The sequence below is a fragment of the Schistocerca americana genome, chromosome 3, assembly GCF_021461395.2.
Source record: "Schistocerca americana isolate TAMUIC-IGC-003095 chromosome 3, iqSchAmer2.1, whole genome shotgun sequence".
In the NCBI taxonomy this organism is placed as follows: Eukaryota; Metazoa; Arthropoda; class Insecta; order Orthoptera; family Acrididae; genus Schistocerca; species Schistocerca americana.
In genome coordinates, this window is record NC_060121.1 from 958,694,087 (window position 1) to 958,711,324 (window position 17,238).

A 17,238-nucleotide genomic window follows, 5' to 3' on the forward strand; every position below is an offset into this window, starting at 1 on the left:
TCATCAACCACAGGTTTCTACAGCCCTATGGCATGTCATCATATGAGATTCCTTGTGGCTGATACCCAAACGCCTCAGAAGCATCAGCTGTAGCAATGCAGACGCAGGGAAACAGAAAAGCAACAGCAAACAGATTGCTGCGATGCATTAGTTTAGGATAGATCTTATTTAATTTATACACACACACACACACACACACACACACATATATATATATATATATATATATATATATATTAAGCAGACGCAGACGATAAATCCTGTGCTCATACGACCAATAAAAGCATGTGAACTAATAATATTACGAGACAGGCTGCAGAGATTAATCTATTGTCACAGCTTTCAGCAAAGTAATATCCGAAAAAACTGTACAGTACATTTGAATTGGATAATTAACTATGAGAAAGATTTATGCATTATGCAATAGAACGCTAGCCAAAAGCAAAAGTAAGAACGAATATCTCAGCAATGTTAACAATATTTCACCTGATTTCGTATTCAAATATGCTACTGTGGTAGAGAGAGGTCCAACACTTGAAGCAAGAAACATAACACAAATCAAAGTAGTGAATGAATCCCAGTGCAGAGTCGATGTCAGGAAGGTTATGGTTTAGAATTCAAAAGGGAGCCTTGTAGAGGTTAAAAAGACAACTTTCAAGTTTCAAAATACCTAAGTTTCCTAGATTAAATGTAAGAAAAAATGATGACAGGAGACCTGGGCTGCAAAAAAAAATCGTCTTTCACCACAACAGATATTCTTTCCTGCATTGTTCTTTGGCAGTTGGAAAACTGAGTGACCTGAATTATGAAACTTTGAAACATTCACTCTAACATGTATGATACCCTCATTTACACCTGTATCAAATCTATAAAAAGAAAAACCTTTGTCTGTATTATTTTAACGAAGCGATTAGGGTACATACATAGTGTTTTTTTGCAATCCCTTCCAAAACTGCATTTCAGTAATGGAATCTGCTGACTGGAAAAATTACGCATAATGTGGGTTGATTGAAAAGTGGCCTACATTTAAACAGAAAAGAGCATTTTCTTCATAATGAAGAAATTCTTCCTTTGCTAAGTCGAGGAGTTTCAACCTTGGCTTCCTACCATATATGAAAGTAGTTTTCTTACGAACTGGTGTTTACAACGCTCTTTCAGGTATCAGAAAGCATTTATCGTGAGCGGTCGTGTCAACAGTCCATCTTCGTGGCTAAAACGGTATTATTTTCTGTTACTGATGTGACCGACAATAAAAAGATTTCCTTTCAATGTGAGTCACTGTTCCCACAGGAGGAGCAACTCTGATACAGCACAGTTTTCCATCGCCTCGACATACTCTTCTTGGAATGTAATGCATCATTTCCCTGAGGAAATCACACATCGAAGGGGTAGAGATACCTGTTCCAGCATAGCAAGTTCAACATAACTAGAGATAAAATTTGTTATATGAGCATCAGAGTCCTTGGGTCTTCCAACAGAGTGGAGATTTATATACCCACCCCATCGCATTATACCCATCGACCTCAGATTAACTAGTTCTTAGGGCAGACAGGGCGTCCCTCAAGACCACAGCAAGCCAGAAGATCGTGATCTATGGCAATCATCGTTAGAACTACCGCTTGGTCTGTCTCTCATCTTGGCCCTTAGAACTTCGGTGAACTGAACTGTAGAGTAGAGATTAAAATCCCTGTCCATTCCTCTGTAATTCTCAGAGCAATAGCTTGGTACATTATGCATGACATCAATTTCAGTACAGCCAGCCAGAGCATAGGGTAGCTGCACAGTGTAACTTGGGATTCCCACAAATGGCATTTACAGAAACCCAAACAGCATCCCTTGGGAGCTCAGGCGCGCCTTGCAGAGCGCTGTCGCCCTGACATGCTGATCATCTCCACGTCCAGGTTAGGGTCGTGTTCAGCGACGGCCTCTCCAGACTCTGGGTCTCCTGGGCAGCGCAGAGTCTCCAGCAGGTCCCAGTGCTCGCGCTGTGCTTGTCCGCACATCACGTCCTCTGGACAGCGAGTTGCGTCTGTGAAGACCCACACGCAACCTCAGAACATACACCTCCCTTATTAAATATATGAAGATGGGATCGGTTCTTCCGGACATGTCCGAGAGAACAGATACCATCGGTGACCATGCAGCTCTCTTAGAATGAAATGATAATGAATTCAAGACCCTAATCTGTCGTCAGGCGTTGATATACATCAAAGGGGACAGTCGAAAATGTGTGCCCCGATCTGGACTCGAACCCGGGATCTCCTGCTTACATGGCAGATGCTCTATCCATCTGAGCCACCAAGGGCACAGAGGATAGTGCGACTGCAGGGATTTATCCCTTGCACGATCCCGTGATACCTTCATTCCCAAGTCAATGTCCACACACTACATTCGTAGCTCCCCTGCCCGTTACACAATCTTCGAGTCCCGGTCGGGGGCACACATTTTCAACCGTCCCCGTTGATGTAAATCAACACCTGTCGACAGCTTAGGGGATTGATTTCATTATCATTTCATTCCTAACTAAAGGTATACAATGCCCTGCCAGCATTAGTAGAAACCTTAGTAACACACAACGATAAAGTGGTGATATCTGCTGCGCAGAAAACGGAGAAGTTTCTGAGTTATTCATACCATCATATGAGAAAATTCTTGCATTTATTTCCATCTGTAATTTACCAAATTCCCAGAAGTCAGGTAGTAACAACATAGGGTGAAATAAAGTTGGTTGATCACATAAACTTGGTTATAGGTAAATCAAATGATGTGTTTCGATACAATACTAGGCCGCTGGGAGACCAACTGCTGTATGATTGCTTCTAACACACTTGGAGGGCATCTGCAGTAATACAGCTCCAATTACACCAAGTCAGAGCAGGTATAAATTCTACATAGAAGTGGTAACGAAAATCTGATTTTGGCTCTTGAGGAAGAATCGGCTGCTGTTCCTCGACGGACATTCAGACACTTCATTGAAAGTGTCCCAAGAAGAGGGCTGTCATAAAGGTGAACAGTGGATGAAAGTGAATCTATACTGTAGAAAGAGGCAAAAGGAATGCTTTTCATGTGTGCTTGGTGTCAGTTGTATCGTACTGTGGATGACTGGTAACGAGGTCTCTAGAAGAGCGTAGCGTTCCAAAAGATAGAAAAATGGCACAGGTCATCCCAGTTTTCAAGAAGGGACGTCGAACAGATGTGCAGAACTATAGACCTATATCTCTAATGTCGATCAGTTGTAGAATTTTGGAACACGTATTATGTTCGAGTATAATGACTTTTCTGGAGACTAGAAATCTACTCTGTAGGAATGAGCATCGGTTTCGAAAAAGACGATCGTGTGAAACCCAGCTCGCGCTATTCGTCCACGAGACTCAGAGGGCCATAGAAACGGGTTCCCAGGTAGATGCCGTGTTTCTTGACTTCCGAAAGGGGTTTGATACAGTTCCCCACAGTTGTTTAATGAACAAAGCACGAGCATATGGACTATCAGACCAATTGTGTGATTGGATTGAAGAGTTCCTAGGTAACAGAACGCAGCATGTCGTTCTCAATGGAGTGAAGTCTTCCGAAGTAAGACTGATTTCAGGTGTGCCGCAGGAGAGTGTCGTGGGACCGTTGCTATTCACAATATATATAAATGACCTTGTGGATAACATCGGAAGTTCACTGAGCCTTTTTGAGGATGATGCTGTAGTATATCGAGACATTGTAACAATGGAAAATTGTACTGAAATTCAGGAGGATCTGCGACGAATTGACGCATGGTGCAGGGAATGGCAATTGAATCTCAATGTAGACAAGTGTAATGTGCTGCAAATAAACAGAAAGAAAAATCCGTTATCATTTAGCTACAATACAGCAGGTCAGCAACTGGAAGCAGTTAATTCCATAAACTATCTGGGAGAAGGCATTAGGAATGATTTAAAATGGAATGACCATATAAAATTAATTGTCGGTAAAGCAGATGCCAGACTGAGATTCATTGGAAGAATCCTAAGGAAATGCAATCCGAAAACAAAGGAAGTAGGTTACAGTACACTTGTTCCCCCACTGCTTGAATACTGCTCATCGGTGTGAGATCCATACCAAATAGAGTTGATAGAAAGATAGAGAAGAACCAGCGGAGAGCAGAGCGCTTCGTTACAGGATCATTTAGTAATCGCGAAAGCGTTACGGAAATGGCAGAGAAACTCCAGTGGAAAACTTAGCAAGAGAGTCGCTCAGTAGCTCGAGAACATGCCTTCACCGAGGAGTCAAGCAGTATATTGCTCCCTCCTACGTATATCTTACGAAGAGACCGTGAGGATAAAATCAGAGAGATTTGAGCCCACACAGAGGCGTACCGACAATCTTTCTTTCCACGGACAATACGAGACTGGAATAGAAGGGAGAACCGATAGAGGTACTCAAGGTACACTCCGCCACACACAGTCAGGTAGATGTGATGTAGATGTAAATCTAGATGTAGATGCAGAGAGATTTGGACTGATGAATCATACTTTACTCTATGGCAATCCAAAGGAAAGGTTTGTGTTTGGCAAATGCCTGAAGAATGTTACCTTTCATCGGGTGTAGTGAAGTACGGAGGAGGTAGTGTTATGGTACGTGGGTGGCTGGAGTATGATTCCCTTATTGTGCTTAAGGGAAAATGGAATCTGGAATGATATGAACACATTTTACAGCATTGTGTGCTGCGTACAGTAGGGGAGGGTTCAGAGACGATGGTTGTATCAGTAGGGCAATGCACTCCTGAAATGGACTGGCCAGCCCACAGTCCGGACCTAAGCCCTTTGGGAAGAGTTAGAATGTCTGGTTCGTATGACACCCTAGCGTCCAAGACGCACTATCTTCCCTCATTTCGGCCCATGAAGAAGAATTGGTTACCTTTCCTTCACAGACATTCAGACACTTCACAGAAAGTGCCTCCAAAAGGGTTCGTCGCGAAGGTGAACGGAGGACACAACCCATATTAAAATCCAATAATAGGTGTCCAGATACCGTTGATCAGATAATATACCTTCTCTATTTCTGTGGGCCGTCTAAGGCTTAGACAGTCTGTCGGTTGACAGCAGTCGGGTATCGCCAGCTACATACCTTCTCCAATGTCGACGGGCCTCCCCAAGACTTGCACAGCTGGGCTCCTGACTGCAGCCGCAGCGTGGCACCAGCGCCACAGAGGCCTGAGCCTGCAGTCGCAGCTCCAGGGGTTGCTCTGCACGTCCAGTCGCCGCAGCTGGGGCAGTGCAGCCGTCAGGCCTTCAGCGTCCAGGCTGGTCAGCCGGTTGCCGTCGACCAGCAGGCGGCGCAGCCTGGGCGCGGCCCCAAACGAAGGCAGCTCACCCTCCAGGCCGCAGTGTCCCAAGTCCAGGCGCTCCAGTGCTGGAGCAGCTGGGAACGACGACAGCTGCAGCAGCCTGTTGCCACGTAGGTTCACCTGTCAGCCAAGTCGTGGCAGTCTCAGTAACAGCTTCGTGGGAAACCCTTTCCACAAAGAGGGACATGCTACTGGATACCTAAGGGATACAAAACCACAACTTGGCTCCGGAATAGTTGACAGAAGGCATAAATTGCAAGAGTAGACACAAATAAGAGCATGTAGATCAGATTATCAATGGCGATAAGTGTGGTATAATTCAAAGATGAAATAATCTCCACTTAAAAGGTAGAAAGATAGAAGTTTAACATCTCGTAAATCTTAAGGATGTTAGAGATAGAGTAAGAGCTCAAACGCACAAGAAATGTAAACAAAAACAGCAAGTGAGACGTAAAAAGGTGACACAGTGTTCAAGAAATTGGATTCGCATTCCAGAGGACCAAATTTCAAATACCTATCCAATCATCCTGATGGTTTTCTAAGGTGCCCCTCCATGGCAATGTCAGGTTGGTACAACTGAAAGGAATATTGATGAATTCCTTCACAAATGGTTTGTCTAGCTGTAGTAGGCATCTTGCTTAATCAGCCTGTTGGTATTGGATTAATTATTCTATAAATAACATAATTTAGTATGTTTTACAGATTAGACCATTTAACTAAGAAGTCGTTTAATGCTCGCTGTACGTAACACACGTAAGAGAAACAGGAGATTATTTACTGGGGGGCTGCCAAGAACATCCACTTTGATACAACTGACACCAAGCTCACCTGAAACAGCATTCATTTTCCATCTTCCTACAACATAGTTTCACTTTCATCTTACCAGCAGCCTGCAGAGTATTGGATCTATGAAACAGTAATACGTACCCTGCTTCCTGCGACATTTCTCTCACAACCTAAACTCAGTTAACATTAACACTGTAATTTTTACACAGAATTAAACAGTTTCTTCCTTTTATTTACTGCCTGCACATTTACCAGCATATAATTCATTCCCTTATAACTGTTCATTTTTATTCTTACTTGAGATATTTCTCTTACCAACGTCACCATCCTTCATACCACAGTGCCAGAACAAATAACAATATGTAACAGTACCAGAAAATTTAATGCAGAATACGTACATTTCTGACAAGGTCAAGATTTACCGCTTACGTTAGTGAAGCCAGTATTTTGCAAATCAATTTCACATAATTACATTTAAAACACAATTAACTTTCACGAAAAATTTAATTTAATACAGAACTTGGTACAAATAAATACTATGTATGAGATTTCAGTGCCACTGTACAAACCTCTTTCAATCTTCTCATATCGGAAATAATGTAATACAGTCTTAATTCAGCACCAGCACTTACACAGCAATGAACACATAACAGTTGCAGTAATTACGATATTCTGAACCTTGGTGTGGTAGTACTGACTCCAGCCTTGGCACTCACACTATACAGAACCTTTTCTTTTTTTTTTCTCTTTTTCCTTTTTCTGCATCACAGTTCAGTTTCAAGTAACTTATTGTCAGTAAAAGAGGAATTTTGCGGGATACAGCTATGTACAGAGATATTAAGCAACTGTTCAGTGAAAACTCTAGATGACGTTAAGTATTCCAATATCCCCTTACACGTCTTGTTTTTATGTTTAGGATCCCAGCAAATAATATCTGTGGTTAACCTACGACAGCAGTTACCATCTCTCCTTTACCGGCTGAGCAGCCCTCGGATTTTAATCGTTTTCGTATTAAAAAGTCGATGTCTCATAGCCATAAGTGGCTACTGATGACACGCACTCGTTTCATCCATATCTGAATCTTCCTTTTGAAAACCCTATTACGTTTATGAAAAACACTAAAGGCCATTTTTCTGTTCTTTCATCGTCCATCCAGCCACTTTTCATAGCTGCTTTAAACACAAAAACTAAAACTCATTAACTCTTTTTGTGACTGCATTGATCATGCATGCTATTTCTTTTTAAATGCATCGAGTAGGCATGTTTACGCGTATTATATTGATTTTCAAGTTTTTTTTTTTAAAACTTGCACGATTGAGCTCATCCACTCGTTGTCGTAGCTTATTAGCAGTAGAGGCAAACAGTACGACGTCAACAGCGAAACGAACGTTCCATTAGCGAATATTCTTTTACCGTTTTTCTAATTTCAGGATCTGAAAACTTTCTCACGGGCCGCTGAGAATAGTCTAGGTGACGGGGGTATCTCCTTGCCTGACTGCCAATTCACTTCTGAATTTTCACTACACAGATCTAAGGAAACATTCACCATTGACGTATATATTCTTGACTTCGCAAATATAAGTTAAATAAATGTCTTGATTATCAAAGATTGTTGAATCTCAGCCAAAAGCTTTCTCAAAATCTATAAAAACCCGTAAGGAGTAATTCATAGTCATTGCTCCATTTTACAATTTCTTTGACGGCTTATAAATAATCCTTAGTGCTTTTGCTTAATTATATCTAACACTTTCTGGGTATTCGTAGTTTTACCGAATAAGAGAAGTTTATAATGTTTTTGTGTCTTATCTGTCGTCTTTTTTAGTGAAGCTGAACATTTACAGTATTATCCAGTTTTGAGGGTAAAGCCAGTAAAAAAATTATTTAGTAATGGAAGAAAGTAATAAATTTCTAAATAACAATCCATCTGTGATGTACAAATGGTTGCCCAAAAGAATTTTTTTGCTTTGTTATCTATCAGGAGTCCGGATCATTTGCCCCAAAGAGAAGAGGTGGCTGTGATAAGGCGTGAAGGACATAAAGAAGAAGTTACTATTAAGCAAGGTGTACGACAGGGCTGCTCACTCTCTCCAGTCTTGTTCAATGGATACATTCAGAGGGCAATGGATGAAGTTAGGGAGAAACTACGATACATAGGAAGAATTAAAATTCATGGTAAGAGTGAGCAGACAAAACATCTAGCGACTGGAGTCCGCCTCCCTGGGGAGTAAAGTTACGTCAGAAGGAAGGTCGAGGAAGGAATCATAAGCCGAAGCCACCAGGCAAAAGCTGCTATTAACGAGAAAAGAAATCTTTTCACATCCAGCAGCATAGACAAACATCTCAGGAAAAACCTCACAAAGACAAGCTTGTTTGAGCGGCCATCGTGCGCACAGAAATATTTGTTTTGTAAATAAAAACCGCCTCTTCTTGCTGCGCTGTACTTCGCCTTTTTCACTTTAAGGCATCTTCAATGGTTTCTAGAACGATACAGTTTTGTTTAGATGTGACTTATTTGTAGATCATAAAACAGGTCACGTGTCGTTTTTATGTGAATAAGTGATTGCTTGCAGTTATTCACGTTTTTGGTCGGCATCTGCGTTTTCTCTCATCCAATCACGTTCTGGAGATCGCACTATAATTTCATTTACGTTCTTACGTGCTTATGTCTCATAAATGAAGTTATAGCGCACCTCCGGCATGCGACCAGATGAGATAAAACGCAGACGCCAACCTAAAACGCGAAGAAGTGTAAGTAATTACTTATTTAGGTAAAAAGTGAGAGGTAAACTGATTTATAATCAATAAATAATACATATCAAAACAAAAATGAATCATTGTAGATCCCACTGAAGATGCCTTTAAAGGGAAAAAGGCTAAACAAGTCTGGGAGAAATAAAATACAGTGCAGCAAGAAAGGCGTTTTTTTTTTAACAAAAGCTCATAAAGACGTTTGCTTGGAGTGTGCTGCTGTAAGGAAATGAAACATGGGCACTCGGGGAAGCAGAAAATCATAAAATAACAGCCTTAGAGATGTGGTATTACCGCATAATGCTCAATATTTCTTTGGTAGACAAGACACCAAACGGAGAGGAGCTCCACAGAGCGGAGGAAAAGAAGCTTTGTCTCCCTAAGATAATCGAACACAGGAGGAAAACATAGGTTGGCCGTCTACTGAGACATGACGGTATCATTAAAAAAATCATCGAAGGGACAGTAGAAAGGAAAAATACAAGAGGCACACCGAAACTAGAATACATTAACCAGATCATGGAGCATACCAGTTGCACCACCTAGAGGGTGTAAATTTTAAGTTGATAAACCAGAATAACTCGAAAAGTAAGCTTTACAGGAAAAAATGTGTAGAATCCAAAGTTAATTATTTTCGAGGGGGACATCTGCTGGTGCTAAAGTTAGCCCGCCACCCCCTGGGGGTGAAGCGGGAGGCAACTTTAAAATTTCAAATGGGAACCCTCATTTTTTATTGCAGAATCAGATTCTGCATAAAAAAACTACGTACATTTGGTCTTAAAGATTTGTTTTGATTCTTGGTAGTTGGCGCTGTAATTAAAGAAAATCCATGCTCTTCTTTTTGCGTGGAAAATGGTTATGGATAAATAAAAAATACTTATTTACTTCGTAAATTTTGATTCGCTAAAACTAAAACTCTCTCTCTTTGAGAGAGTTGTGTGGCGTTATACCCACGAAACAAACGAAACTTATCCAGATCTGCGGAAAAATTAATATTTGGGTCAACAGTTGTAAAACTCTAATTCTTTTCTCTAAAACCCCACCCTATGGGGGGAGAGGGAGAGTTTTAGTTTTAGCGAATCAAAATTTACAAAGTAAATAATTATTTTTTATTTATCCGTAACCATTTTCCACGGAAAAATGAGAACATGGATTTTCTTGAATTACAGCGCCAACTACCAAGAATCGAAACAAATGTTTAATATAAAATATACGTAGTTTTTATGTAGTATCTGAATCTGCAATAAAAATTGGGGGTTCCCATTTGAAATCTTAAAGTTGGCTCCCGCCCGACCCCCAGGGGGCTGGGGTGGCGGGCTAATTTTAGCACCAGCAGATTTCCCCTCGAAAGTAATCAACTTTGGATTCTACACATTATTTCGTGTGAAGCTTATTTTTTGAGTTATTCTGGTTTGTCAACTAAAAATTTACACCCTGTATATTGCACTCAAGAGGAAGGCTGAAGAAAGAAACGAATGCGAACCGCTGCTAACCAATCTGATGGCTGAAGACCTACGATGAAGCGTCGAGTAGGGTTGGCCCAGCAACACGAGGTAGTTGGAGGAACAGGAAAAGACAGCGTGTATCAATCAGCGAGCAGGCACGGTGTATTGTGGTGGTGTTCCTTCCAACATGACTCAGAGACAACATCTGGATAACATAACACGGGGAAGAATCATCTGGATACTGGAATAAGAACTTAGTGTGGCGAGTGTAGCCCAGGAGTTTGGCATTCCTCTCAGCGTTGTTTCACGTGCATGGGGAGTGTTCCGAAACACAGGCATTCCGAAACAGAGGCACTGATTTGGGAAAGAAAGGACATCGTCAACCACGGTCAACTGCAACAGCAGATGACCGCTACTCGTACAACAGGCAAGGAGGTACCCAAGTCAAACAGCGAGTCATTTGCAACCACATTTAACAGGACTGCAAAGCAAGCAATCTCACGCTCCAGAATGGCACAGCGACTGTATCTGGATAGTATCTTTGTCGGACGACCTGTTCGTTCTGTTCCGTTTACAACCGTACATCAGCGGCACCATCTGCGACGATGCCAAGAGGGTAGAGACTGGACCAACGAGGAGTGGGAACCGCGTCCTCTTCTCGAATGAGAGCGGTGCGGTCCGACTAGTATTACTGAACGTACCCTCACATGGCGAGAGATGGGAACACATAATGCTCCGAGGAACATTGTCGAACATGATCATTTTGGTGGTCCATGTGTTATGGTGTGGGAAGGCATAATGTTGCACGGGAACACTGACCTTCAAACCTCTGAACACGGTAGACTCACCTGTCAACCGTTTTGTCAGACTGTACTCCTCCCTCACATGCGTTTTTTCGGGGTACGTTCGGCCCAGACTTTTTTTTACGGATGACAACGTGCGACCGCTTCGAACAGTGCTGTTGGGAACACTTGGAGCGAGAGGCTATTCGGCGAAAGGACTGAACTGCCCGTTCCACCGACTTTAGTCCCATCATGCGCTTGTGGGATGCATTAGAGACAGTACTGCAGCACGTTCACATTCACCACAGACCATTCATCGGTTGTCAACAGCGCTTTTGGAGGAATGGAAAGCGCTGCCTCGAGAACTTACCAACATTGTGGCCAGTATGGGGGCACGTTGCGCAGCACGCACTGCTGTCTGCGGTGGACACACACCTACTAAGAACCACGTCCCGCCTTTTGTAATGTTCAGGGAACCAGCAGAAATCTCTGAGCCTTCGGTGTAATTATGGTCATTGAATAATAGTGTCAGTTTTGTTCCTCTCATTTCGTATTTCTTTCAGTTAATTTCTGTACTGCACTGTGCTATACTGTACCATTTATTTCTACATGCGTTGGAACTTAAATAGTGGCAACACTGCTGTGGATACACTATGCCATTGAATCTACTATTGTCGCTGATAGCACACGTTGTTGACGTACCTACCTTACCTCCGAGCAAATGGACTCGCCCGTCCCACGTCGCAGGCGTGCGCACAGTCGAGGGAAACACAGTCACTTGTGAGCGACCGGTCTAACGTAACGGTGTCACTATGTTTTCGAAACAGGAACAACGGAGTTGGATCAAGATTGAATGTGCCAGAGGCCGTACAGCACGACAGTGTCATCAGGGTCATCAAGAGGCGTGCGGGGAATCGGCATTGCCGTACAGAACAGAGGCACGTTGGGTAAAAGCCTTCAACGAAGGTCGGCAAACTGTGGCAGAAATGCATCGGGCAGGTCGTCCTAGCGTCTTTGAAGAAAAAGTGCATGCTGTTACCGCGTTAGTGGACAGTGATCGACGCCATACGATTCGTGAGCTCGCCCACGAAACCGGATTAGCGCATACGACTGTCCTTCGCATCCTGAAGGAAAGCCTGGGCATCACGATGGGTTCCGCATGACTTGACGGAAATGCAGAAATGGATGCGTTACGACGCTGCTCAGACGCACTTGGAGTGCTACGAGAGCGAGGGAGAGGCTTCCTTACGCCGTATCGCATCACTGGATGAGGCATGGGCCACATCGTACGAGGCAAATCTGAAACATCAGTCCAACGAGTGGCGTCATTATGGGTCGCCGCGAAAGTCGAAAGTGCGTCAGAGCCCCAGTATAGTGATTCTCGTGTGCTACTGTGATGGTGTTTCCTAACGCATTGCGTTCCTCCGCGGCAGACCGCCAATGCACAGACCGTCAATGCACAGTATTATTGTTCGTTTTTCGAGTATCACCTTTACGAAAGAAGTGGCATCACTTTCTGCGCAACCCACCCATCATTTTGCACGAAAATATGTGGGCACATACAGCGCAAGCTGTGGCTGCTCTGTTCGGTCGATGGGACTGGGAAGTACTGTACCATCCACCATACTCCCCGGACTTACGTCCTTGTGACTTTGATTTGATTCCGAAGATGGAGGAACCACTTCGTGGCATTCGCTTCAGAACTGTTCCAGAGATTCGACAGGCAGTAGACCGCTCCATTCGCACCATCAACAGAACAGGCTCTGCTAACGATATTACTACGCCTTCCACATCGCCGGAAACGGGTTCTACACAACGCTGGCGACTACTTTGAAGGACAATAACAGGTGCAAACATGTATCTCTTTTGATCGGTTGTGAATAAATAGTTACCACTATTTAAGATCTAACCCTCGAATGTACGGTCCAAGTTTCATCTGGCTATGTTACTGCCAGTGACACACCATGCGGAAGTTACTTTCATCCCTATATTTTGTTCGACAGTGTAGTTCAAAACGGTACAAACAGTGAAAACTCCAGACGACTTGAGGTAGCTACGAATGCTTGCTTGAGACATGCGTCCAACATTCGGTTGTATAATTACATCAGCTCTTCCAGCTCTCAATTATGTTGAATGCAAAAGCATGGGTGACGTGATTTTCACACGCTCTGTTTATCTCATTGGTTCCTTAGTCACTGGTCCCCTCAGTACTTGTCTTCGCGTATTAAATGCCTCTTGTCATTCCTTAAGTGCAATACCAGATCGGTGACGCCCAGCATCTTGGCTGCACCTTTGTAAAACACTAAATCTTCCTTCATCTCTTTATCGTGGAACAAATTACACTCTAACCCTCGGTTTATCCAAAACCACTCTGCATTCAAGAGATAATTAAATCTTAATTTGTTATCATCGGTATAGCTTCCTTCTCAACACATCCCAACAGTTTTCTCTCTGTCCAACGGCGAATCTGTAATTTCTCTCACACCGTAAATTATCTGTGTGCTAAGGTTAACCCAATGCTTCTCACTCTTTCTCTGAGCAATCAACGTCTTGTCCCACTTTGATTCCTTCTGTCCGTTGCCCCACGTTTTCCTTATATGTCATTACTCACATTCCACACGAATATGATGAATAAATAGCTCTTAATACGATGTTATTAAGACTGACATTTCTTAATTTCCATAGTATACATTACTCTACGAATGTTCATTATTCTTATTATAGTATTATTATTATTATTATTATTATATATTACTCCTGTACTATACAAACTATAATGTTGACTCACTACATACGTCAGCTTAGATGTAAGAAAGGACCTGAAGGCTCATAACTTGCCAGGTAAAATAAATCCAAATGCAAATGCTTGGATTTGAAGCGTAGTTGAATAGATTCACTTCCTATAACCCCACTCCTCAATATTTCATTTCCAAAAATAAGGCAAGTTCTAACGTTGCGGTTGATAATGGAAGCAAGACTAAAGAAAAATCCAGACACGTTCGTAGGATTTGTCGACCTGGAAAAAGCGTTCGACAATTAAAATGGTGCAAGATGTTCGAAATTCTGAGAAAAATAGGGGTAAGCTATAGGGGGAGACGTGTAATATACAATATATACAAGAGACAAGAGCGAATACTAAGAGTGGACGACAAAGAACGAAGTTCTCGGATTAAAATGGATGTAAGACAGGGATGCAGTCTTTCGCCCCTACTGTTCAATCTGTACATCGAAGAAGTAATGATGGAAATAAAAGAAAGGTTCAGAAGTGGGATTAAAATTCAGGGTGAAATGATATCAATGATACGATTCGCTGATGGCATTGCTATCCTGAGTCAAAGTGAAGAAGAATTACATGATCTGCTGAATGGAATGAACAGTCTAATGAGTACAGAATATGGACTGAGAGTAAATCAAAGAAAGACGAGAGTAATTAGAAGTAGCAGAAATGAGAACAGTTAGGAACTTAACATCACAATTGATGATCACGAAGTAGAGGAAATTAAGGAATTGTGCTACCTAGGCAGCAAAATAACTCATGACAGACGGAGCAAGGATAATATAAAAAGAAGACTAGCATTGGCAAAAAGGGCGTTCCTAGCCAAGAGAAGTCTACTAGTATCAAACGTAGACCTTAAACTGAGGAATATATTTTTGAGGATGTACGTTTGGAGCACAGCATTGTATAATAGTGAAACATGGACTGTGAGAAAACCTGAACGGAAGAGAATCGAAACATTTGTGATGTGCTACAGACAAATGTTGAAATGAGCTGGACTGATAAAGTAAGGAATGATTGGGTTCTCGGCAGAATGGTGTGGAAAGAAATATATGGAAAACATTGATAGAAAGAAGGACCAGATATCAGCGAATGACTTCCATGGTACTGTATGGAGCTGTAGAAGGGAAAAACTGTAGAGGAAGACATAGATTGAAATATATACACCAATTAATTGAGGACATAGGTTGCAATTGGTACGATGAGATACATGTTCAAATGTGTGTGATATCTTATGGGACTTAACTGCTAAGGTCATCAGTCCCTAAGCTTACATACTACTCAATCTAAATTATCTTAAGGACAAACACACACACTAATGCCCGAGGGAGGACTCGAACCTCCGCCGGGACCAGCCGCACAGTCCATGACTGCAGCACCTTAGACCGAATCCCGCGCGGCGTACGATGAGATAAGAAGGTTGGGACAGGAGAGGAATTTGTGGTGGGCCGCATAAAATCAGGCAAAAGACTAAAAGAAAATCTCCGTCCGAAGGGGCCATAAAGGCCCAACAGGACCGACCGACCGCCGTGTCATCCTCAGTCCACAGGCGTCACTAGATGCCGATATGAAGGAGCATTTGGTCAGCAGACCGCTATCTCGGCCGTATGTCAGTTTACGAGACCAGACCCGCTACTTCTCCATCAAGTAGCTCCTCAGTTTGCCTCACAAGGGCTGAGTGCACCCCGCTTGCCAACAGCGCTCGGCAGACCGGATGGTCACCCAGCCAAGTGCTAGCCCAGCCCGACAGCGCTTAATTTCGGTGATCTGACTGGAACCGGTGGTGCTGCCACTGCGGCAAGGCCATTGGCCAGACAGAGGACTGATGATTAAAAACAAAGCCATATACTACGATTGCGTAAACGTAAACACCGTTCAGGTACACTACTGGCCTTTAAAATTGCTACACCTCCAAGATGACGTGCTACAGTCGCGAAATTTAACCGACAGGAAGAATATGCTGTGATATGCAAATGATTAGCTTTTCAGAGCATTCACGAAAGGTTGGCGCCCGTGGCGTCACCTACAGCGTGCTGACATGAGGAAAGTTTCCAACCGATTTCTCGAACAGCATTTGACCGGCGTTGCCTGGTGAAACGTTGTTGTGATGCCTCGTGTGAGGTGGGGAAATGCGTACCATCACGTTTCTGACTTTGATAAAGGTCGGATTGTGGCCTATCGCGATTGCGGTTTATCGTATCGCTACATTGCTGCTTGCGTTGGTCAATATCCAATGACTGTTAGCAGAATATGGAATCGGTGCGTTCAGGAGGGTAATACGGAACGCCGTCCTGGATCCCAAACGGCCTCGTATCACTAGCAGTCGAGATGACAGACATCTTATCCGCATAGGTGTAACGGATCGTGCAGCCACGTCTCGATCCCTGAGTCAACAGATGGGGACGTTTGCAAGACAACAACCATCTGCACGAACAGTTCGACCGACGTTTGCAGCAGCATGGACTATCAGCTCGGAGACCATGGCTGCAGTTACCCTTGACGCTGCATCACAGACAAGAGCGCCTGCGGTGGTGTACTCAACGACGAACCTGGGTGCCCGAATGGCAAAACGACATTTTTTCGGATGAATCCAGGTTCTGTTTACAGCATCATGATGGTCGCATCCTAGTTTGGCGACATAGCGGTGAACGCACATTGGAAGCGTGTATTCGTCAGCGCCATACTGGTGTATCACCCGGGTGATGGTATGGGGTGCCATTGGCTACATGTCTCGGTCACCTCTTGTTCGCATTGATGGAACCTTGAACAGTGGACGCTACGTGGCTGTACCCTTCATTCGATCCCTGCGAAACCCTAAATTTCAGCAGGATAATGCACGACCGCATGTTGCAGGTCCTGTACGGGCCTTTCTGGATACAGAAAATGTTAGACTGCTGCCTTAGCCAGCACATTCTCCAGATGTCTCACCAATTGAAAACGTCTGGTCAATGGTGGCCGAGCAACTGACTCGTCACAATACGCCAGTCACTACTCTTGATAAACTGTGATATCATGTTGAAGCTGCATGGGCAACTGTATCTGTACACACCATCCAAGCTCTGTTTGACTCAATGCCCAGGCGTATCAAGGCCGTTATTACGGCCAGAGTTGGTTGTTCTGGGTACTGATTTCTCAGGATCTATGCACCCAAATTGGGTGAAAATGTAATCACATGTCAGTTTCAGTAAAATATATTTGTCCAACGAATACCTGTTTATCATCTGCATTTCTTCTTGGTGTAGCAGTTTTAATGGCAGGTAGTGTATAAGCCCTTAAGCCAGTTCCGATTGGCTTCCTCCTGCCTCCAAGGCAGTACGAGGAGGGATCTAAGATCATGGGACATGTGTGATCAGCATATCGCTAGTCCCTCTAGAAATGTATCCTGAT

General features: G+C 43.2%; 1 protein-coding gene across 1 annotated transcript in view; it reads right to left on the reverse strand.

Annotated features, from left to right (window-relative positions):
- Window positions 1-249: 249 nt before the first annotated feature.
- Window positions 250-17,238, reverse strand: part of LOC124605850 (insulin-like growth factor-binding protein complex acid labile subunit) — a 155,279-nt gene continuing 138,290 nt past the window's right edge. Inside the window, exons 6-7 of the mRNA XM_047137783.1 lie at window positions 5,095-5,434; window positions 250-2,029 (exon numbers count right to left, since the gene is read on the reverse strand). Coding sequence (XP_046993739.1) covers window positions 1,845-2,029; window positions 5,095-5,434 — 525 coding nt within the window. The 3' untranslated portion in view covers window positions 250-1,844. The remainder of the gene's footprint in view (window positions 2,030-5,094; window positions 5,435-17,238) is intronic.